At 36.1% G+C, this 22,867-nt stretch overlaps 1 protein-coding gene across 5 annotated transcripts in view; it reads right to left on the bottom strand.

Annotated features, from left to right (window-relative positions):
• OPA1 (OPA1 mitochondrial dynamin like GTPase) overlaps window positions 1-22,867 on the bottom strand; it is a 96,412-nt gene that overhangs the window by 29,148 nt on the left and 44,397 nt on the right. For all 5 annotated transcript variants that reach the window (XM_033213066.1, XM_033213068.1, XM_033213067.1 and 2 more), the window contains 13 exons: window positions 22,711-22,810; window positions 22,232-22,362; window positions 20,707-20,779; window positions 20,532-20,604; window positions 19,156-19,271; window positions 18,186-18,250; window positions 17,448-17,524; window positions 10,653-10,818; window positions 8,515-8,667; window positions 6,745-6,853; window positions 6,182-6,261; window positions 2,242-2,382; window positions 183-299 (listed from right to left, as the gene is read on the bottom strand). In XM_033213066.1, the coding sequence (XP_033068957.1) occupies window positions 183-299; window positions 2,242-2,382; window positions 6,182-6,261; window positions 6,745-6,853; window positions 8,515-8,667; window positions 10,653-10,818; window positions 17,448-17,524; window positions 18,186-18,250; window positions 19,156-19,271; window positions 20,532-20,604; window positions 20,707-20,779; window positions 22,232-22,362; window positions 22,711-22,810 (1,401 nt within the window). The remainder of the gene's footprint in view (window positions 1-182; window positions 300-2,241; window positions 2,383-6,181; window positions 6,262-6,744; window positions 6,854-8,514; window positions 8,668-10,652; window positions 10,819-17,447; window positions 17,525-18,185; window positions 18,251-19,155; window positions 19,272-20,531; window positions 20,605-20,706; window positions 20,780-22,231; window positions 22,363-22,710; window positions 22,811-22,867) is intronic.

Genomic DNA, 22,867 nt, shown 5'->3' with positions numbered 1-22,867 from the left:
CAAAGTGGCAAGTATCTTTGAAAAGATAAGAAAGAGTTAGATTATTCTTTATAAATTATACATACTTTTTTCCCCCAGATGATCAAAGGATATAAAATTAACGCTTAAGCTAAAGTTTACTTTTAAGCATACTTTAACAACTATTGCTTAAAAATATTTCTCTTTGCTTTTGGAAACCCTACCTCAGAATCTACAAAATGCCTCTGGTAGTAATAAAAACCTCTTCGACAAAGGTTACAATGGTTTAGAGCTGTTTTTAAAAAATGTCTTCTATAAACTTGATGCCAAGTATCCTTAATCTAAAACGAGAAAAGAAAACAAAGAGTTACTGTATACTATTCATGTTGATCAATCACACTTTGAGAAGCTGTACAAAACATTTATTTACCAAAAAAGTTAATTAAAAGTAAAAGCAAGGTTATTCTTTACATAGTTATTCAAATTTTTTTATTCACTTACTTTTTTTAAGACAAAGATTAGATCTACTACTACTCTGACCCATTACCAGTTTATGCACTTAAAAATTAGCAACGATTTAAACAAATGCTATTATCATAATCAAATAATCATCTTGTGGAGCAGATAGGGTAGGTATTATCTTCCCCTAGTTAGAGGTGAGGAAACCAATGCAAAAAGAGGTTGAAAGCCTTATCTAAGAAGAGTTAGGACTAAGAACACGGTCTCAGATCATGTCTATCAACTCAACATTTCCTTTCTGTTTATCAAATTTCACTGCTACCATACCAATATGATCCCTACCACTTTACTGCCAGATAATCCGAGTGTTCAATATTCTTTAATACCTTCTGTCCTTCTTTGAGCAAAACAGCAATAATGTTAACAAGAACAAACATCAACTGCATTAGACAGATAAGAAAAGTGAGGTCAGAAAAGTGGTATCAATTATTAAAGGACATATTATTAGCTAATATAATGGAAATACACTAGCATTCACATGTCCTGACATCTAGTCCATGCAGTATTCTTCTTGTGGTACTTTGCTACTTATTTTATAGCTTTGCAAAGTGCACTGAACAAACTGTCACTTAAAAAACCTGAGGTTTTCTTGGTCTTAGAAACTAATTAAGACATACAATCAATTCATGCCTAAGACATGAGCAAAAACTTAAAAAAAAAAAAATCACGTAACATCTCTTCTATATCACTCTGAAGAGAAAATCCCTCTTACTGTATTCACCAACGTGCCACATAACATTTAAAAGTGTCAAACTGAATAAAACTTATTGTTAACGAGAACTGGGACCAACAAGAAGAAAAATTAAATCTATATTCAACAAAAATATCTCATGTAATAATCAGTTTCAATCTCATTTTCAATTTATAAATAATGCTAGATGTATAACTGCTTTGAGTTTTACCAATTTTATTTTTATTTTTTTACTTGTTCTGACCTCCAATGGAATTTAAAGTAAGTATACTCATCCCTCAAGTACGGAAACACAAATAGCATATAATCTTTAAAAGAGTTTGTGTGGCTTTGCAATTTGTTAATGACTGATTTCCCTACTAGACTTATTTTTCTAATTGTGTTCACTTAAGCTAATATAATAATGAGCTTTTGAATTCCTTACATCTTAACTAAGCAGTAGAGAATGTAGTTTTAAAAAATGTAGGCCCAAAAGTATTTTTTAAAATTCGTCTTCAAAAAGTATCATGAAAGTAAGCAAAAAGTAGCCTAAAGTGTAGACTATTTTTATTCTCACACTAACAAAAGAGGAAAATGGAGCTAGAACTCAATGGTCATATCTAATTTTAAAAAAAACAACATTTTTATTTTTTCTGAATCCACTCACATTTAATTGAGTTACATTTGACTGTAAACCAAAACACATACTGTAACACACAAAAACACATACATATATTTAAACATATGCCCTTTTTAAACAGAAATTCTATTTTGCAATCTGAAACAATGTGATGTGGGGCAAAGGTCTGGGTCGGCTTCATCCCATTCTGCAAGAACTAACTGTTGACCACTGAACTTGCCAAAGTAAATTTCTCCATTTACAAATTAAAGCATTACCCTTAAAAAAGCAATACTGAGAACAAAATTCCTTCTCTTCACGCAAACAAAATGACTGAGCTTTTACTGTCAGCGAATGTACACATGACAAAAGTCAAATTAAGCACTTAAATATCTAACTAACACTTGTAGTAACATTTACTGCAAGAAACAAATATTAAGGAAGCGGATTCCTGCTTTTCAGCAGTATTTATTACCAAGCTTGGATCTACTTCTACTCCTCGGGATTCAAGGTTCTTCCGGACTGTGGTTATTTCATCACTTGCAAGATAAGCTGGGTGCTCCTCATTACATTTCAACATCTTCTCCAATTCATTCTTGGTTTCATTGTGAACACACTTTAAAATGTTTAAAAAAGGACTGTGTTTAGATGGTTCATAATTTGGCACTTGAAAAACAGTCTCAATTTTAATAAATATATTACTATTGCATAAAAGATATCACAAGCTTAATCACAACAAACAAGAAAGAAACACAAGAAAGAACACAGCACCCTGGCTTATGAATATGGTAAATGGCCTATGAATGCAGAACAATTTGCCTTATGAGCGGGTGAAAAAACCCAGGGATTAGCCATACTTGTTATGTGTTTACTTTTGCTGAAATGTTTTTGCTGTGGAAGTTATAGCACCAGGAATCTTACTATGTATTTTCTTTCTTTCTTGACCGTAGGGTATAATTTGAACCTAGGAAAAAGCACCCTGAATGCATGGGAAGAGTTGATGTTCTAAAATGCCTCATATCTAAGAACTACACTTAAGAACGAGATCACTGTAAGGATTTAACCTGTTGACATGTCTCTTTTCCAATAAATGTAAAATGCATAGTTTGATTTTTAAAAAGCCTTTTCATAAAAAATGGCAATTCAGACTGCTTCTGTGAGGTATCTATCCTTCTTAAATTCACTTCCAGTCTCTTTTCTGTTAATTATTCATAATCTCTTTACCAAAGGAGGAAAACGTACATACACTAGTTATGTGTGATAACAAGATTCTTATACTGTGTTAAATTAATCTTGTCATTTTTCAAACCTCCACTCAAAATTGTATGATAGAAGAAACTAGCTTTAAATTCAATCATTACCCTAAATAAATTACTAGAATAGAAAATCTACCACAGCTATGAAACCGAGGGGTTTTATTTTTGCCCCAAACTCTATCACAGCTATGACATCTGAGTAGCTAGACAAGATTAACATATACATGCAAACAATTAGCTTGTAAACGGAACTACTAATTAATACTCTCTGAAAACTAACACGTTAGAAAAAAGAGCATTTGATAAAGAGAAAGTTCACTGTTTGCTTAAACATGTATTCTTCAGTCTGAGATGGAAAGGAAATTGCTGGTAACGGTGTTCCCAAGCTCATCCTGCCTCGTGTTTTACTTCCCCCTTTCCATCCATCACCACTTGACTGTCACTACACTTGGCCCTCAGAAGAGAGAACTACTCTTGGATCTATCCTGACCAAAATGTCCATTAGTTTGGCTCAAACAAGGTGAGAATGTTTCAAAGGGATGAATTTTCCTAGAAAACGAACAAAAAAGAACCACAAAAACACAAAACACTTTTCAGAGAATGGATTTCTCATCTTTAAGTTTCTTTTCCTGCCAAATCCTGTCATTCAGCTATGTAAACTCACAATGTGAGACCTAGGGATATTCTCAACCTCTTCTAGAATCTCTGTCTCTCCCTGTGACCTCCAGGTGTGAGGCTGAAAACACTTGTTTTCAACTGGGAGTGGGAGGGAGAAAGGACAGAGAAGGAGAGCTGGACTCAGTGAGTCTGACATGAGGCTAGCTTTTGAAGGAGAAAACAAAACAATATATATAAACAACCTCCCTAGGTGATTGAGATGCCCCTCCCTTCTATATTCCAAATTATGGCCTCTGTTCTACAGTCAGCCTGGGTCTCACACATGCTGCCCTGAAATCCTGTGGGGGAGAAGGCTCTTCTCTAAAGGGTTTCTTTCCAGATTCCTCTTCTAGGTTTACAGACCCTTTGCACTGACTTTAAAGTGAATTCCTTTGTTTCTCTTGAAGGCATTCCCCTGTGGGTTTAAGTTCCTGACAAAAATAACTTACTAGGAGGAATCATTTCTTTCAGAGTGTCTGGCCAAAGCACATTAACCACCAGTCAGTTGCTGAGGAGTGCCATCAATTATTCTAGAGACTTTAGGCCTAATATCACTAAGTCTTGAAGGCCAGACACCATTTTTCTTTTGCAGTTTATCTCCCTTACAGCAGCTCTTTCTAATCAATGCATCTTCCTCTATCAAAGTCAGAAACCTTGGATGGATCCCTAGAAATTCTTTTCTGACAGATCTCCTTCTCTCAGCCCATCTGTAGAGCAGAGATAACCAATGCACCCTGAATACATGCATGACCCAATCACTAACTGCCCACTTCTTCAGCTTCACTTCAGTTTCTTAATGGCTCATTTTTCACAAAAGTCATTACCAAAATAATAATAATAATAATAAAACACAAAGAAAAAGAAGACTGTCTCTTCATTATTTTGAGGAAGTTGAGACTCACGTCTGATAGAGAACTTATGAAACAAGAAATGTGGGAAACTAGGAAAAAATAGGATATAGATTATACAATTAACTTTGTATTTAAAATGAAAATGAAAACATAAAATAAAGAAATAGGGACACCTCATTTGGTCAATTTTTATTCTCTCTTTCTCCTCTATTTTTCCATTCCTTGATCTCCTTTCTCTAAATGAATTCAAGGAACAAAGCAAACAAGAAAAGAAAATGGATTGGATGCTAAATCTTTTTCATCTTCATTATTTCATTAATTTATGTAGTTAGATTCTATGTTCTATTTAGATTCTTTCATTTAAGGAACGAACAAGGAATGAGACAGTGATATAAGACTGAATACCAGATAGGAAAAGAAGCTATAAGAATCAGAAAGGAATGAACAGGGGTGGAGGTGAGAGGTAGGGACTTTGATGATAGATATAGATAAGATAATAAAATAAGGCAAGAAAAATTGTATCTTCCCCCCCAAGCATATTCACTGTATGTCCTCTGAAAACCTTATCATTTTTTTCTTTTTTTTTTTCTTTCTTTCTTTCTTTTTTTATTATACTTTAAGTTCTAGGGTACATGTGCATGACGTTTATATCATGTATAACTCCCCAATGCAATCCCTCCCTCCTCCCCCCTCCCCATGATAGGCCCCAGTGTGTGATGTTCCCCTTCCCGAGTCCAAGTGATCTCACTGTTCAGTTCCCACCTATGAGTGAGAACATGCGGTGTTTGGTTTTCTCTTCTTGTGATAGTTTGCTAAGAATGATGGTTTCCAGCTGCATCCATGTCCCTCCAAAGGACGCAAACTCATCCTTTTTTATGGCTGCATAGTATTCCATGGTGTATATGTGCCACATTTTCTTAATCCAGTCTGTCACAGATGGACATTTGGGTTGATTCCAAGTCTTTGCTATTGTGAATAGTGCCGCAATAAACATACGTGTGCATGTGTCTTTGTAGTAGAGTAATTTATAATCCTTTGGGTATATACCCAGTAGTGGGATGGCTGGGTCATATGGTACATCTAGTTCTAGATCCATTTTTTTCTATTCACAAGTTTTTTTCCCTGCAGCTTCGACCTCCCAGGCTTAAGCAATCCTTCCCACCTCAGCCTCACTAGTAGCTGGGATAACAGTTATGTGTCATCACACCTGGCTAATTTTTTTTGACTTTTAATAAAGAAGAGGTCTTGCTATGTTGCCCAGGCTGGTCTCGAACTCCTGAACTCAAGCGATTCCTCTAACTTGGCCTCCCAAAGGGTTGTGATTACAGGAATGAGCCACTGTGCCTGGCCTGTTCATAACTTTAATCTTCCTTTTTACCTCAAACAGGGAATTGAAATGAACAAAGTAATCAACCACAAAAGGGGCATGTTTCATCTCTTGTCTTTTAACAACATGGCTACTTCACTTAAAAAAAACTTTCTTATGTAGTTTATTCTTTATTCTAAAGATTCATTATATTTTAGAAAGGATGATATAAAACATTTAAAATTCCTGAGACTGGTCTAGAGCCACACAAAGGTTATATTTTAATGCCTGAATGAAAATGAACACAATTATATCATCATAAGACTAGAGATGCGTTTATTTCACCTGTTCTTGGGTCCGATTTTTCCAGTATAACCACCTCTTTTTCCAGTCTGGACCCACCATGTTTTCAATGGCATTTTCAGCTAGAAAAAAAAAAAAAATTAACTTATCAACAATTTTATCACTTACCTGTACACAAATTATAACTAATAATGGTCTTGCTTTCTTAACTATTTCAAAGTGCTATATCAATATGAAGGCAGTTGAAATAAAGGAAAAAGCCCACATGACTGATATGGCACATGTGTAAGAGTTTAATTATACATGAGTTTATGATACATAAAAGTATAATTGCTTATAAAATTCCTATAAGTACAATAGCAAACACACTAAAATATTCTGCATTATAGCTTTACAGAATATAAGTACATATAAGCATCATGTGTCCATTTGTTTTAGTAGCTACAAAGCACTTGACTAAAAAAATTTCCACAAATAATATTCAACTACAGTATTAACGACAAAGACTTTTAAATGTTAAATATATTTTTACAAATGTTCACTAAAGTTGGATAACTCCTTCACCACTGTGAACTCAGAACTCAATAAGCTGCGCCTCTACTTACTATCCTTGAGACGAGCCTGCAGAGCCTCTTCCATAAAATAAATAGCTGCATCCCACTGCTGTTTATCAGATATGGATCGGTCTTCCAAAGCATTGTGTTGAATAACCCTCTGAAAATAACAAGAAAAAAAATGCTAACTTCTTTTACATCTCATCACTTTAGTAGTTTTATTCAAATTGACAGCTTAGTAAATATGGAAAAATAACCATGTATATTAAACCAGCATAAGAATATATCCTTCCAACAAAAATGCATAAACTCCTTTTACTTGCCTGCTTATTTGTTAGCTTGCTACCTAAAAAATATAGAGTGGAGATTCTCTCCTGGCCCAAATTAAATAAGCTAACCATATGAGGTGCACGGGTAATATTACACATTTACATTGTAGAAAATAATACAAATGTAACTACATGAAATGCAACAACTAGAAACCTAAAATTCAGGGCTTAATAATTCAGATCATGTTCAACTCTCCTTTTTGCCATATGACCTATATGTTAGCCTTTTCAAAAATGAGGAGAAAAAAATTAATAACCATTTTCCCAGTGTTAACAGCAATGAAAAAAGTAATAAGGTAGATACTTAAAAGGTCTATAAAACCATAAAAGTTATTTATTACAGTTGAAAACTGGCTTCCAAATTTTATAACTTTTGGATGAATAAAAATGAAACTATTTTCTCAGTAAGCCAGTCTTAATAAGGCATTTAACAAGAATAAATATGGTTTTCTTTGTTTTTTTGAGATGGGAGTTTCACTCTTGTTGCCCAGGTTGGAGTGCAATGGCATGATCTTGGCTCACTGCAACCTCCCCTTCCAGGGTTCAAGCAATTCTCCTACCTCAGCCTCCCAAGTAGCTGGGATTACAGGCATGTACCACTATGCCCGGCTAATTTTGTATTTTTAGTAGAGACAGGGTTTCACCATGTCGGTCAGGCTGGTCTCGAACTCCCCACCTCAGGTGATCCACCCGCCTCGGCCTCCCAAAGTGCTGGGATTATAGGCATGACCCACCACGCCCAGCCATAAAGACAAACATTTCTTTAAAACAAAATTATAATTACAACCAGCTAATCACAACCAGCTCTGCATTTTCCCAGAAAATCGCTCAATCCTGTAATTCAACAACACCTCTAGTAACTCTCTGAGCAGAGCAGGCACTTAACAGATTTGATTTTGGTAGTGAGAGCATTCCACATAACAAAAGATTTATCATGTGGTGTCAGGAATTAGGCTTTGCCATTAGAGAGGGGCTTGAATCCCAGCTCTGTCAATGACAATAATAGGACTAGTTAAGAATTAAATCAAATAATGCTTACAGAGCTCCTGGCACATAATGAGCTTCAATACATGGTAGCTGGTGGTATGATTTTAGGCGTCTAACATTTTATAAGTCTAACATTTTATAAGTTCACTGAAAACCAATGCATTTAGTTCCTTTCATTACCACAGAGGGTAAAATTAGAATCAGTTATCTACAGACAGGTCCATAAAATGGCGAATAGATGACATTTGTAGAAGTTTATCAGTCGTTTACTGCAAAGTTTTACTTTTTTCTGAAATGATAGCCAAGAAAGAAATAGCAACAGGTGATTTTAGAAGGGCAGGGAAATATTAAAGGGCAGACTACAGATCATAAATCTGTTTCTTTACTTCATTATTTTTCATTCAGAATGTAATTTAGTCATATAAAAAGTCTCCTATGAAAAAGAACCAATTTGAGCAGTTATATAAAAGTACAAGGCTGATACCCCAGTAAACAAACAACATACCAAGCTGTCCTCCGCAAAGTCATTCCACTTGTGTCGTTTAATACTTTCTTCCTTAACGGCCTCTTTAAGTTTATCAAATATGTCATCATGCTCTTTCCCTTTGGGTTCTGTCATGAAGCGGGAAAATTCTTCTTGTAGGGTCTCCCAAGCAACCTAGAATTATTTGAAAGAAAAAAGGTGTATTATTACTACATACTTTAATGTTTAACATGAAAAATTACACATGAGCTCAAGCCAAATGTGATAAATAAATCAGCTTCTCAGAAAATATATGTGAAACTACATTAAAAGGCCAGTGATGTAGAGGTCTCACACGGGTTGCTGGCGACAGATATGGCTTCCTGATATGCTTTGCTAGACACGCACAGTGGTTCACATTTTTAAAATTGCTTGCCAATATTTAAAAATTGAGAGATTTCATTTAAAAGTCTGCGCTGACAGCTTCTCTTGAACTGACTGAGAAGGGTATACCCATATTCCTACATGACACCACCTGCTGTAGCTGAACAGGGCTGTCTCTTCAAGATAAGGTATGTATTCTAAGCCTGCCACCCAAGTTAGTTCACTTATTTATTTCAACCTCTAAGACATGAGTTTGCCTGCTTCTTTCACATTGCAAAAAGTTTAAAATGTCTTAATGATTCAGTCATCTTCATATCTTTGTCTTTAAGCAAAGATATGAAGCAATGCACCAACACTTTCAAACACAGCTGAAGAGTATTCAGCTTTGTATTACAGCTAACTCCTAATGATCTGAAAAGTGAAAGGAAGAGCACAGTGTCAAAAATAATGAAGAACAAAATCAATGAAGAACAAAATCTACTTACAACTAAGTGGGCTTTTTAATGCTGACTTTTAGCCCTCTCTCATTTTAAACATAAAGAAAAGTCCAAAATACGGAGTGAGTGGTGGGGCGAGTATTAAGATCCATGTTTCCTGACCTTCTCACCAGATCTATATTCTTTCCATGACACCTAATGCTGAGGGACAGAAAGCAGCAGTGGAAAGAAAAATTGATGCTTTTATAACCACTTCCACTGCTTGAACCTTAGGATGGGAAAATATCCTATCACAGGACATGGCCCAGAAAAAATGTTAGTGCCAGTAATGAGAACTAGTGAAGGGGGAGCAGCCACTCTCTAATTTCTTCAGGGGTAAATGTGTCAAGAACTGCCAGGGCTCAGCAATGTGCAACTTAGGCAGGGAGGCTGCTAGAGTTCTTAGAAACGGGCTTGAAGAAATTGAGAACAGAGGTAAGGGAGTCAAGACTGGAGCAAGATAGGAAAGGGGTGAAATCACATCTGAATAATGAGAAACTGACACTGCCTTTAAGACAGGGATGAAAAACAAAATTACTTTTAACATTGACTTCAATTTTGTGAGCAACCTCACACAGAAGCACAGGACACAGACTCTTAGCTTCAACAATCACTGTTTACGCGGTGATGTACATGACGGATCAATTCAGATGATGATGATCATAACAACAGCAGGTCCATTTCCTGAGCAGTTATCATGGGTTGGGCATTGTCTAAGTATTTTACATACAATTACTTATTTAATCCTTATAACAACCCTGTGAGGTAGGCAATATTACTGTCACCATTTTATTGATGAAAAAACACATAGGAAAGTTAAGCAACTAGGCAAAGGACCATACAGCTATTAAGTGATAAAGCCAAGAGACATGGTAGCAGAAACAGATTCTTTAAGGTAGGTTTTTCTTTTCTTTTTTTTTTAAATCATTCCTAGTTTAATCTTCTGTCAGGATCCTAACTAAGAAAATGATAATTTAAGTAGAACTGAGCTCAGATGAAATGTTCAAAATATTTCACATTCAAGCAAATATTCAAGCAAATATTTCACACTCAAGCAAAATTTGCTTGTTAAATACAGTGTTTGGAAGAAGTACCAATACCCTGAGGCCAACACCATAACAATAAGTAAATGTTTGTAACTGTAGCAACTGGTAGCAACATCCAGGTTAGTCCCAACACAGAGATGAGGAGTAAAGAATAAATGAGATATAAGGACCCAAACGAAAGAAAGAGGCTGTGATGGGAATAAAGTCTAAAATTCACAGCTCCTACTCCCTTCAGATAATGCTTCTTACCCATTTAATTAAATTATATCCTAACCTCTACTGCTTTATTAGGAAGTTGCTTATCAGTCCACTGTTTAAGCTTGATATCCACTGTGGTATTAAAAGTTCCTGAATTCATGGTCTGTGCAGCTGGAAGGTAGATGTTTTCAATCACATGAGTTGATACTCTTTCCCACAAAGACTGCTGAAGGATTTCCTCCCTGAAATAAAGAAGTATCAAAAACACCAAATCTAAATATAATATTGTTTTTAAAAACAGCTTGACTGAAGTACCATTAACTTACAATAAACTGTACATATTTAAAGTTTTGAGAAGTTTTCACATGTGTAAATCGCAGCAGTCAAGATAATGAACGCATCCACCATCCTCAAAAGTTGTAACCACTGGAACTGCTTTCTGTCACTGTGATTAGTTTGTATTTTCCAGAATTTTATATAAATGCAATCATGTGGCATATACTCTTTTTTTGCCTTTCTTCTTCCACTCAGCATAATTATTTTGAGTTCATCATGCTGTTGTATGTATTAATATTTCACTTTTTTTTTTTTAGTTGCCCAGGCTAGAGTGCAGTGGCACAATCAGGGCTCACTGCAGCCTCAACCTCCTGGGCTCAAGCCATCCTCCCACCTTATCCTCCCAAGTAGCTGGTACTACAGGAGGACGCCATTATGCCAGGCTAATTTTTTAAAATTTTGTAGAGATGGGGGTCTCACTATGTTGCTGATGCTGGTCTTGAACTCCTGGGCTCAAGCAATCCTCTTGCCTTGGCCTCCCAAAGTGTTGAGATTATAAGTGTGAGTCACTGCATCTAGCAATATTTCACTTCTTTTTATTTCTAGGTAGTATTATGTTGCATGAATGTGTTTATCCATTCTTGTGTAGATAGACACTTAGGCTGTTTCCAGCTTTTGGCTATTACAAATAAAGCTGCTATGAGAATTCTAGTACAAGTCCTTCTTATGCACACATGCTTTCATTCCTCTTAGGTAAATACCTAAGAGTGGAATGTTTGGATCATATGGTAATTACATGTTTAATGTTTTTTTCCAAAATGTTTGCCACATTTTACATTTCCATGAGCAGAGAATGAGAGTTCTAGGTCCTCTCCACCCTTGCCATCACTTGGTATAGTCTGTCATTTACAATTTTAGCTATTTTCGTAAGTTTATAGTGGTCATTGTGGTTTTATGTTGTATTTCTCTAATGACTAATAATTTTGAGCATCTTTTCATGCACACTTACCTGCCTAGTATTAACACATACTTCATGTGTTTATGGGAGAGTCCGAGACTGAAAACTTCTTGGTATAAATATGACAACTTATCAGATCACAGCATAGAGATGTTATAGAATGCTGTTAGATAAAATCTTTCAGTAATTCATGATTAAGGTAACAATGTAAAAGATGCATAATCATGTTGAAAATGCTGCCATGAAAGACATCTTAAAAGAACACGGGTGACCAATAAAAAAAGACAACTATTTTAATTTGAACTCTCAAGAAAATATTTATTTGGGTAATAAACTTATACCATAATATAATACTACAATATATACAAAAAAAACCAACAAAACTCTACTTATCAGAGGATCCTTCTTAAGAGTAACCTCAACCCTTTAGGATATAGACACAAATCTCAGGGTAGCAGAAATATCCTGCTGTCCAAAAGCCCAGCTGAACTCCTCTGGTGAGGCGAGTCAACATCTTCTACCCTCCAAGACTATTTACTAAACATTTTGTGTAAAATTAAGTCTACTGAATCAACGAACGCAGATCCTGGTTTCCTATTGCTAACTTTCAGGTCACTTTTCAGTTACAACCAGTAAAGAAAACAGAGTCTGAGGAGGATATACAACTGGGGCCCAAAAGAACAAAGACAATTTAGTCACTGAATTAATGACAAGAGAGTGGGAGAGTATAAGGAGTAAGATGAAGAAAAGCAGCCTCTCAGGGCCTCCCCTTCAGATACCACTTTAAACACAATCTCAAGAAGATAACTGAAAGTTGAACTGAAGACCAGGATCTAGCCTCTGACCTCCAGGGCTTTTGTCTCATCCTGCTTCAGAAGAGACATAGTCTGTTATTTTACCCTGGAGTCTCTGGGCCAGGAATCCATATCCCTGACACCCTTTTTAAAATCCTCACTACCAAATCCCAAGAAGCTAAAGGCAACTTTCTCAAGGGAGGTCGCTGCTTTGACATCCACAGAGGCAGCTGTTATCAATTCTCCTTGCCCAGCCTCTCCTGCCTTTCATCGCCAAGCGGCTTTCCTCTGTCCCAGACTCCCACTGCTCCCCTCCATCACAACAATTTCTGTTGTGCTCCCAATACCCGGTTCCATGACAAACCATTTTACACTCTCATTCTCTTTTCCTATTCTTTTTATCTCCAAACTTTTCCTTAAGGAAAGTGATTGTCCTCCGTCCTCAAATTCTGCTGAGAGGAAGCTATTCAGTAGTTGAATGGCTTTCAGAGTTAGAAAGTAGAAGCTAAGTCCTCTCACCCCAGTTTCTCTTCTGAACCATCAGTTCTCAATGTTCATATAAAAACCCTTATACTGTGAAGCTACTCCATCTAGTTATGTCATCTGCTACCTTATTGCTTGCTGCTATCATCTAACAATTTTCCCAGCCTATATTCTATGTTTTTTGTTTTGTTTTGTTTTCAGACAGGGTCTCACTCTGTCATCCAGGCTGCAGTGCAGTGGCGAATCTCGGCTCACTGCAACTTCCACTTCCTGGGTTCAAGCGATTCTCCTGTTTCAGCCACCCAAGTAGATGGGATTACAAGCATGCACCACCCATCTAATTTTTGTATTTTTATTAGAGACAGGGTTTTCACCATGTTGCGCAGGTTGGTCTTGAACTCCTGAGCTCGAGTGATCTGCCTGTGGGGGCCTCCCAAAGTGCTGGGACTACAGGCATGAGCCACCATGCCTGGACTATATTATGTGTTATTATAGGTGACTTCTGTATTCCAGGTTTTGCCATCAACCAGGGACAACTTCTACTAATATACAAAATATAATTAACAAAATATGATAAAGGTAAGAGTTTTATTGCCTTCTTTATCTACAGAAACTTTACCTACATTCCACTTTAATTAAAGAAATACTTTTTTTTTTTTTTTTTTTTTGAGACGGAGTCTCGCTCTGTCGCCCAGGCTGGAGTGCAGTGGCCAGATCTCAGCTCACTGCAAGCTCCGCCCCCCGGGTTCACGCCATTCTCCCGCCTCAGCCTCCCGAGTAGCTGGGACTACAGGCGCCCGCCACCTCGCCCGGCTAGTTTTTTGTATTTTTTAGTAGAGACGGGGTTTCACCGTGTTAGCCAGGATGGTCTCGATCTCCTGACCTCGTGATCCGCCCGTCTCGGCCTCCCAAAGTGCTGGGATTACAGGCTTGAGCCACCGCGCCCGGCCAAGAAATACTTTTTTAAATGGATTTTTTTTTTATTTTAAAGTAGAGGACTATTATATTCCATATAATAATTTCAACCAAAACAGAAAACGTAAGAAGCATCCCATAGTTCCTCTTTAGAAGATAACCACTATTTATGGCTTTATTATTTAAAAAAATTATGTCTATGTAACTGTTTGTGTGGGTGTATTCACACAAATGGTTCGTAATTATACATAGTGTTCTATAAATCCTTTTTTAAAATATAAAAGTATATTGTATTTAGTTTTCCATGTCAACATCCTATACTTTTCAAAGGCCACTTCTATCCATAGAGCAGCAATCTGCTCTATATAAACCAAATACTATATAATTCCAAATGGGAAACATAAATTGTTTTCCATTTCTTCACATTTATTAAAGAAACCAAGGTGAAAGGTTTTATGTGTTCATCTTTGTCAAATATATCATTATTTGCATATATTTCCAGCAATGTAATTACTGAACATAAACATGCTCTTTATTTAATAGACTCTTCATTATCTACACAATCACTAAATTCTGTAAATTCTGTCTTTTACGTAACCTCTCAAGTATCTCACAAGTGTCTCTTCTCTACCTGTATTACCACTCACTATCCAAGTTTAAGCCACGATCACCTCTTGCCTAAATTATTGCAACAGCCAACTGCCTCCTTGCTTACAGTCTTCTCCACCCGTATTCCATTTTGCCTACTACAAAGACCTTTCTAAAATGCAAACCTGACCTAATCCTCTTCAGTGACCACCCTCCCCCAACTGCTTACGGAATACATACTAAGCTTCTGAATATGGCTAAGAAACTTAATATTTTGCTTACATCAACTGTTTTATGTCCTGCCTCTTACCCCCATTTATGTTAAAGCCACAGTACACAGCTACTTGTGTCACCTTTCTTGTTCTCATCTCCTGGCCCTTACCATATTCCTGCCTGTGCCTTGACACTTATTCATGTTTTAAATCTCAAATTATGATGTTATTGCAAATCTTTGATTTCTGAAGTCCGAGAATTTCTAAAAAGGTACCATACTAGCATTTTTTGAAAAAATGTATTTCTGTGCAGCTAGCCAGCTATCCTTCTAGAAAAGATACAGCTACACTGATGGCCACATGATGTTAATGATATATCAGTATCTCCTGCTGAATGTCAGTGACTCCTTCTTGAAAACCAGGCACAGCGCAAAAATGCTGAGAGCCTATTTCCAACTACAATGTATTATATGTCACATCTATACGCCTAATAACCTTCCTAAAACTTAACCAAAGGACAGTGGAATGTCTACAAATAAATAACAAACTGTCATGCAGGACATAAAATGCTTTTAACACTGTTTCCAGAAAACCAAATATAGATCAAACAGTCTTATGACTTAAATAATTGTAGGCATTTTAGGCATTGTCCTAAAATATCACATACGCATTATTCAGCAAAAACATACCAACAGAAACTTCAAAACAACATCAACTATGTCACAGTAATAAAATATTTGGAAAATATTTGGAGTGTAATGCACTTGAATTCAATGCGGTATGAACAGCTAAGGCTCGGACCTGCTACTCTGATTTATATTTGTGTTAGCATAACATTTTTTCAGCCTCTACAGTCTGAAAAAACAGAGAATCATATGTGACTCATCAGCTTATGCAAATAAATCTCTAGCAGCCAGATGTCCTAGTTCTGACCCTTGCCTTTTCAATGGGCAATCTGGTGGTATGCGTTCATTGTTCCTTGGCAATTCTCTTCAGTTATCTTTGTATTAAATAAATTACCTTTATTTTCAAGGCTCACTTTAGTGAAGAAATACTTTGAGTTCAGGGTTGCTCTGTCCAAACAAAACTAACCTTTCCATTTGATGATACCAACAATTAATTTATAGAAGGACCACATTTTCTCCCCATAAACAGCATTATTAGTTGTTACAGTTTACATATCACTTTTATATACATTAAATACCCTCATACAATCTAGCAAGGCAACTAGTACTATATTCAATCTGTAAACCTATGTATCTCTTTGTAACTTCAAAGCTGACTGGCACAAAGCCATGGAACTGGGCTAAGATACAAATAAACGTAAGTTGTGTCATAATATTTGATCAATCAACAAGAACAGATAAAATCAGATCTCGGCCGGGCGCGGTGGCTCAAGCCTGTAATCCCAGCACTTTGGGAGGCCGAGACGGGTGGATCACGAGGTCAGGAGATCGAGACCCTCCTGGCGAACACGGTGAAACCCCGTCTCTACTAAAAATACAAAAAACTAGCCGGGCGAGGTGGCGGGCGCCTGTGGTCCCAGCTACTCGGGAGGCTGAGGCAGGAGAATGGCGTGAACCCGGGAGGCGGAGCTTGCAGTGAGCTGAGATCCGGCCACTGCACTCCAGACCGGGCGACAGAGCAAGACTCCGTCTCAAAAAAAAAAAAAAAAAAAAAAAAATCAGATCTCTTTTTTGGATAAGGAATGGAGATTAAAAACCAGCAAATGTGGACTACTTGAAGACAGAAGAGGTTTCACCACTGAGGAAGAAAGGGCACTGAGATGAGGAAACTAGTGATGCTGAATTCAAATGTACAGACTAGATATCACTATCAAGGCTCACTTTTGATAACCTTTAACTGAGTGAATAGACTAGGTACAGAAAGTATTTATAATGAATGGCAGTGAAGATAGTTGTGCTTCAAGAGTAAATTCTTAAAAATACCAGTCTTTATCAGAATGATAATTTCTGCCTGAGGAATTTGTTAATTAACATGTGACTACAAAAATGTCAAGGCCACTTATACATACCTTGTTTTACTATGTCTCATTCCACTGAATTTAGGAATAGCCAAACTTACATAAAACATAAACTGAAGGTAACAGTTTGCCTTAGAAAAGATTAACATAAAAAATTTTTCGAAAGGGTGCATTGACTTGCTATTTTTAAAAATTTCAAGTATTAATAGCATTAAGTTCAAAATGTGATTTGTATATAACATATTAACCACATGGTACAGAAAGCACTAACTGTTCTTATTCAGAATGGAGAAGCTGAAAATATATACTGATCTCCCTTTATAAACCAATTTTGACAGGTTGATATTTACCTAAAGTACAATTTGATGAAACTTTTGCCTACATGATTTTACAGAAATTACGATTATGTATTTATTAAGTATAAGATAAAGAAAAGGCAAAGAGAATCAAGATTTAAAAAGAACATGAAGAAAACCATCTTTCAGAAATTCAACTGGTTAGACTACAATAGTCGTTAGATATTGCCAAAAAAATACTATCATGTTTTTGCCTATGAGCCAAGGCAACAATAAATCACTGCTTTATCAACCTAAGTTTTAGTATTTCATTATAACCCACATAGCAAAGTTTTTCAGAAAAGAGATTAATATCAAATACTTACCAATGTTTCGGTGTAACCTGGCTCAGACTGATCACTTCATCAAGGATTTCATTTTTAGCTTTTTCAAATAGTTCATTCTAGGCAATATAAATACAAGTAAGTAAGATTTCCATAAGACAGTCAATTTACCCTCGTCATGATTTTCAGAGATAACCAAAAGGAGGTTTTTGACAGGCTACGAGGCTGAATTTGGGTTTAAATACACATGACTAGCAAAAATGCATTTCTAGTGTCTTTTTTTAGAAATGCCATTATCCAGATAAGGACAAAGAAACTGACATAAATATCTACCTTTTCAATGTTGAATGCAGTTTTTCACATGACACTTGTTCACGTTATATGAAAGCATCAATACATATTAATTTAGTACATCAGTAACTATACATTAATGCTGTGTTTTATTAACTAATGGGCATTTTAAAATCAAGGAAAAACAATGTTTAATTCCCACTAAATGACATGAATACACGAATTCTACAAAACCTTTAAAGCATATTCATTACTTTCTCAGAAAACATTTTCAACACTTGTTTTGATATCTTATAATCCCTGTTTTTATTATATAATAAATAAATTATTGTAAGAGAGAACTGCTCCTAGAGATTATTCTTACAAATTAGTAGTTATAGTCAAAACCAAAGTAATTTAGCTTATCAGATTTTTCTCTCAACATAAATTTAGTCAGCACACAACATTAAATTAAGATATATACAAAATACATGAGTATCCAAATATTACCCGGTCAAGTTCCCGCAGGCGAGGATAGTTATTCTTCCACTCAGTTTCAAGGTTAAAACGTGTTGCTGAGGAAGAAGGAAAAGTTCAAGTTTGATGATTTGCCTTCTTTCCAGATGCAGTTGTTAAAGCGGTTAAAATACATGTCCTCTGTATTAAGTGAATTTCTGAGAGTGCGCCTATCACCCCTTAGTACTCTGGGATCTCAACGTCTCAGAATTTCATTTTTGCAACAGCTTTCAAAGCTATTCTCCCTGATTCTAGTTTCTCCATGTTAAATCCGTTAGCACACAGCTGAAGTAGCTTAGTACCACAGAGCTGCTGAGAGAATGGACTTTGCAGTAGTTGTTCCACCAACAGGCAAATCCCGGGTCTTTTACCTATGCTGTGTGACACTGGGTAAGTTATTTGGGTAAGTTACTCTGTCTTGTTTTCTCTTCTGTAAAATGGAAATAAAAGTAATACAAGGTTGCAGAGGGACAACTGGGATAAATAGGTAGGATCAAGTAGGATTTACATATGGGAAAAGGGAAAGCAAATATATTCCCTTCAGATAAAAGACATTGAGCAGGAAAGTGAGTCAGGAAATGGTACCATGACACTGATTCAGGAAATGGTACCATGTAAATGAAGTCCAGAGCGCTCTGCTTCCCAACACATCTGCTCTCTTTGCCCTCAACAGGGCGAATCCGAATTCTCTCTAATTTACTGTGTACTTTGAAGCACTAGCAAATGTTCTCATCTGTTTGAACTCTGCAAATGTGATCCTAGAGATGTTTCCTCTGAAAGGAAAAATTTTGTTCTTGTATAACAACTGAAGGTTTGTATTCTTCTATTTTCCAGATATTGTCTAATTGTAAATGAACTACCAAGCAACTGTTAAAGGAAAGAAGTACAGAATGGTATGGATGCCAAAGATTGCCAGCTAATAAAATGTTTTAAGTTGTTTGCTTCTTTAAAAAATCCAACTTACCTTTGAAACTATCTGCCTGTTGTTCAACGGACTCTCGTACCATTTTCCAAAAGCAGTCTGATACTGCAAGGCTTAAATTTCTTGTAGTCACTTGGTGTGCCTTTAGCATGCTTGTCCTATTAAAAAAAAAATAAGAGCTAAAGTATATTAAAATGACAAAAAGGACAACAATATTACCACCAAGTCTGCGAATGTGCTTGCTAACAGCCACTCTTACCTTTTATACCAGTGCTATTCAATAAAAATTTATGTGATGAGGGAAACATTCCAATATGGTAGCCACTGACACACTGGGTTATTGTGCCCTTGAAATGTGTGGCTAGTGTAACTGAGGAACTGCATTTTTAATTGTATTGAATTTTTACTAATTTAAATTTAATGTTATCTTTTATTATTATTATGTTTTTGAGCTGGAGTCTCGCACTGTCACCCAGGCTGGAGTGCAGTGGCGTGATCCTGGGCCACTAAAACCTCCATCCCCCACCCCCTCGGGGTTCAAGAGATTCTCCCGCCTCAGCCTCCTGAGTAGCTGGGGTTACAGGTGCGCACCACCACCCCCAGCTAATTTTTTTTGTATTTTTAGTAGAGATGGGGTTTCACCATGTTGGACAGGCTGGTCTCAAACTCCTGACTTCAAGTGATCCGCCCCCCTTCGCCTCCCAAAGTACTGGGATTACAGGCATGAGCCACCATGCCTTTAAAAAGAACATGAAGAAAGCCATCTTCCAGAAATTAATTCCAACTAATTTAAATTTTAGTAACTACACAAAACTAGTGATACCATATTAGACAGCACAGTTCTATATGTTGTCAGTGTACTCCCCAAAGCACGTAAGATTATGGTTTGCAAGAACTATCTTGACTTACCATACTAACCTAGGAACAAACATACTTTTCTATTTCCAGAAACTCAACATTTAAAGTCTTAGTATACAGTAATACAACTGGTCTTTAGCTCTTTTTGTTTATCTTATCTCCTGTCAATATCTATCTAGGGATACTTCTTTGACAACCCCACTCCAACCCTTCCTAATATTGTAAGAGAAATATGTACACATATTTAAAAGTGAAAGCACTGATTTTCTAAAACCACTTTATAAGTAAAATAAAGTAAGAGGCAGAGATCTTTGTTGTCTTTCGGTGTCCACATCCAAGGAAGCATGCCACTATGTATTGTACCATGTGATAAATTGCTCTCAATTCTGTCAAAAAGTAGCTAAGGACTTGTTTATTAGATACAGTTCACTATTTGGGAAAAATTCTAGAAATCCGATGTAAAACTAATAGTTATAAAACCTGATCTTTTAAGTGAAAACAGTTTAATTTAAGCTACTCTCTTACTGTAAAATGTTTAAATGTTTTAACAAGATACCTACTTTAGGAGCTTTGAATTCTGAAAAAACTCTTCTTCATATTCTCTTATAGCTTCAATGCTTTCAGAGCTGTTCCCTGGGGAAGAATGATGGTCAAATTTTCACCAAGAAAATTACTCTATATTATTTGAAAACGACAGAAACTAAAAATAAGTTATTATAACCCATCTTTGCATACCTTTTCCTGTTACAACAGCAAAATAACCTAAAGCTTTCATTGGGAAGAGCTTTCCTTCAATTATCTGCTGAATCTATTTTTAAAAGTGGGAAAAATTAATGTGAGATATAATTTGCATAAGTTTTAAAAGCATAATATACAATTTAGAAAGCAAAATAATGCTATACATGTATATAGTTAAATAGATAAATCTGCACAAAAGCATTTAAAATGTTTTTCCATTGCTATTTGAATAAACTACATTTAATTTCCCTATATTGAAAATGTATTATCAAAACACACATAATGATGTGTAGTTCTTTAAAGTCAGACAGACCTTAGTTTGAATTTCTGCTCTGCTGCCTAGTAGTTACACGACCTTAGGTAAACAACTTCATTTTTTCCAAAAGGTTGGTGAGATTATGGGACAATATGATACTCAGCACAGTGCCAGGCAGGAAGCACTCAATAAATGGTAGCTATTATTATTTTTCCATACTTTCTTCAAATATCTAAATTCTGACCAAGCTGGATTGTCTTCTTTTATTCCTTCCTCCCCTCCCACCTTCTTCTTTCATATTTGGATCTACTGGCTCTCAACTCTTTTTAGGATCAAAAATCCATTTCTAAATGTTGTTTAAACAAACAAACAAAAAACATAGACTATGTACCCAGAAAAATGCATATTTGCACAGAGATCTTTCACATATGTTAGAGTTTCTACTCCCTGAAGCCCATTCAGATTAATAATGGGATGAGAATCAGTTACACCTAAGCTAATGCTGAATCTTTTATACAAAAAGGACTGAAATAAGCTTCAGTTGCATCTCAGAAGAAATACAAACTCACTATCCCACAGCTGAAAGAAATGAAAGGAATGAAGAAAGATGGGGAGGAGGCCATGGAAATTTGTTTCTACCTCACTTCTCCCTTTCTCCATATCAGAGCCATTAATGCCATGGCAGGCCTTACCCTTAAAAATAAGGCAGAGCAGAGGTTATGGGGGGCTACCTTGAAAAGGCTTAACATAGCAGGCCTGAGACTACTATCCTTAAAAAGGCCTGCCTGCCTGCCTTTGGCTGGTATCTGAAAACTTAAATGGCAAACAGTTCCCTACACTGATATAAACCTTTCCCTATCTAACAGTGGCTCACTACTCAAGTAATGTGGTTTAATTATAACATACACTTTCCTTTTGGGAGTATGAGATAATTTTGGTACATGAGGGTGCCGAAATGACTAACCTCCAATGAAAACCTTAGGAGCTGAGTCTCTAACAAGCAGCTTATTGTTGGAGGAATTAAATGTGCCCTATGTGAGTCTACTGGGAGTGAACTAGTGGGAATGTGAGCCTGGTTTCCTTCAGACTTCATACCATGTACCATTTCCTTTTGTGACTTTGCTTTATCCTTTCATTGTAATAAATCTTAGTTGTAAGGTGTTTTGTTGTTGTTTGCTTTTTTTTTTTTTTTTTAAATAACCAATCCCTATCACAGCTGGAGCTTTTACAAAGAATCTATGCTTGTAACAAAGAATTTGATCTCACCCTGCTTGGACTGGCTACATTTTTCTCTGCCAGGTCTACTTTGGTCAAAACGAATATGGTTCTCCTTCCATGAGGGTCCATTTGACTGACCAAGTCTGTAACAATACTGCGCTCAGCATCCACAGATCCGTCTGAAAAAAATTTAAAAATGACACTGTGGAATTTTAAGATGTAAAGTAGATTTTTAAAACTTGGCACAAATGATACCCCTGTGCCTACATTATAGCAAGAAAGATTTTAATATATTTACGTTATTTACTAAAAAGAAATCCTAGCCAATAAAAATTTCAATGATGCTTATGTAAAACTTATCAAAATAATTTCAACTTTGATTTTATTTGCTAATAAGATGAATATGAAGAGAAGGCAAAAAATGCATTTATCTTGTATGTTTACATAATGCAAACTATTTAATGCAAAGCTTGGATTGCTAAAGAAGAAAATATATCAGTACATTAAAATCTTTTGATGTGATTTACCTTGAATACATAGTATGATGGCATTAGGATTCTGCATGTAAGCTTTGCTGATACTGAAAATAGTTTCCTTTGTGTCAGGAGCCATGCCTGATGTCACAGTCTTAAAGAAAAAGGTTTTAAATGTCATTATAAATGCTTCACACAACAGGAATAAAAT

Source organism: Trachypithecus francoisi, unplaced genomic scaffold, assembly GCF_009764315.1.
Source record: "Trachypithecus francoisi isolate TF-2019V2 unplaced genomic scaffold, Tfra_2.0 Lachesis_group0, whole genome shotgun sequence".
Taxonomy (NCBI): domain Eukaryota; kingdom Metazoa; phylum Chordata; class Mammalia; order Primates; family Cercopithecidae; genus Trachypithecus; species Trachypithecus francoisi.
This window is presented reverse-complemented; position numbering and strand designations above follow the sequence as displayed.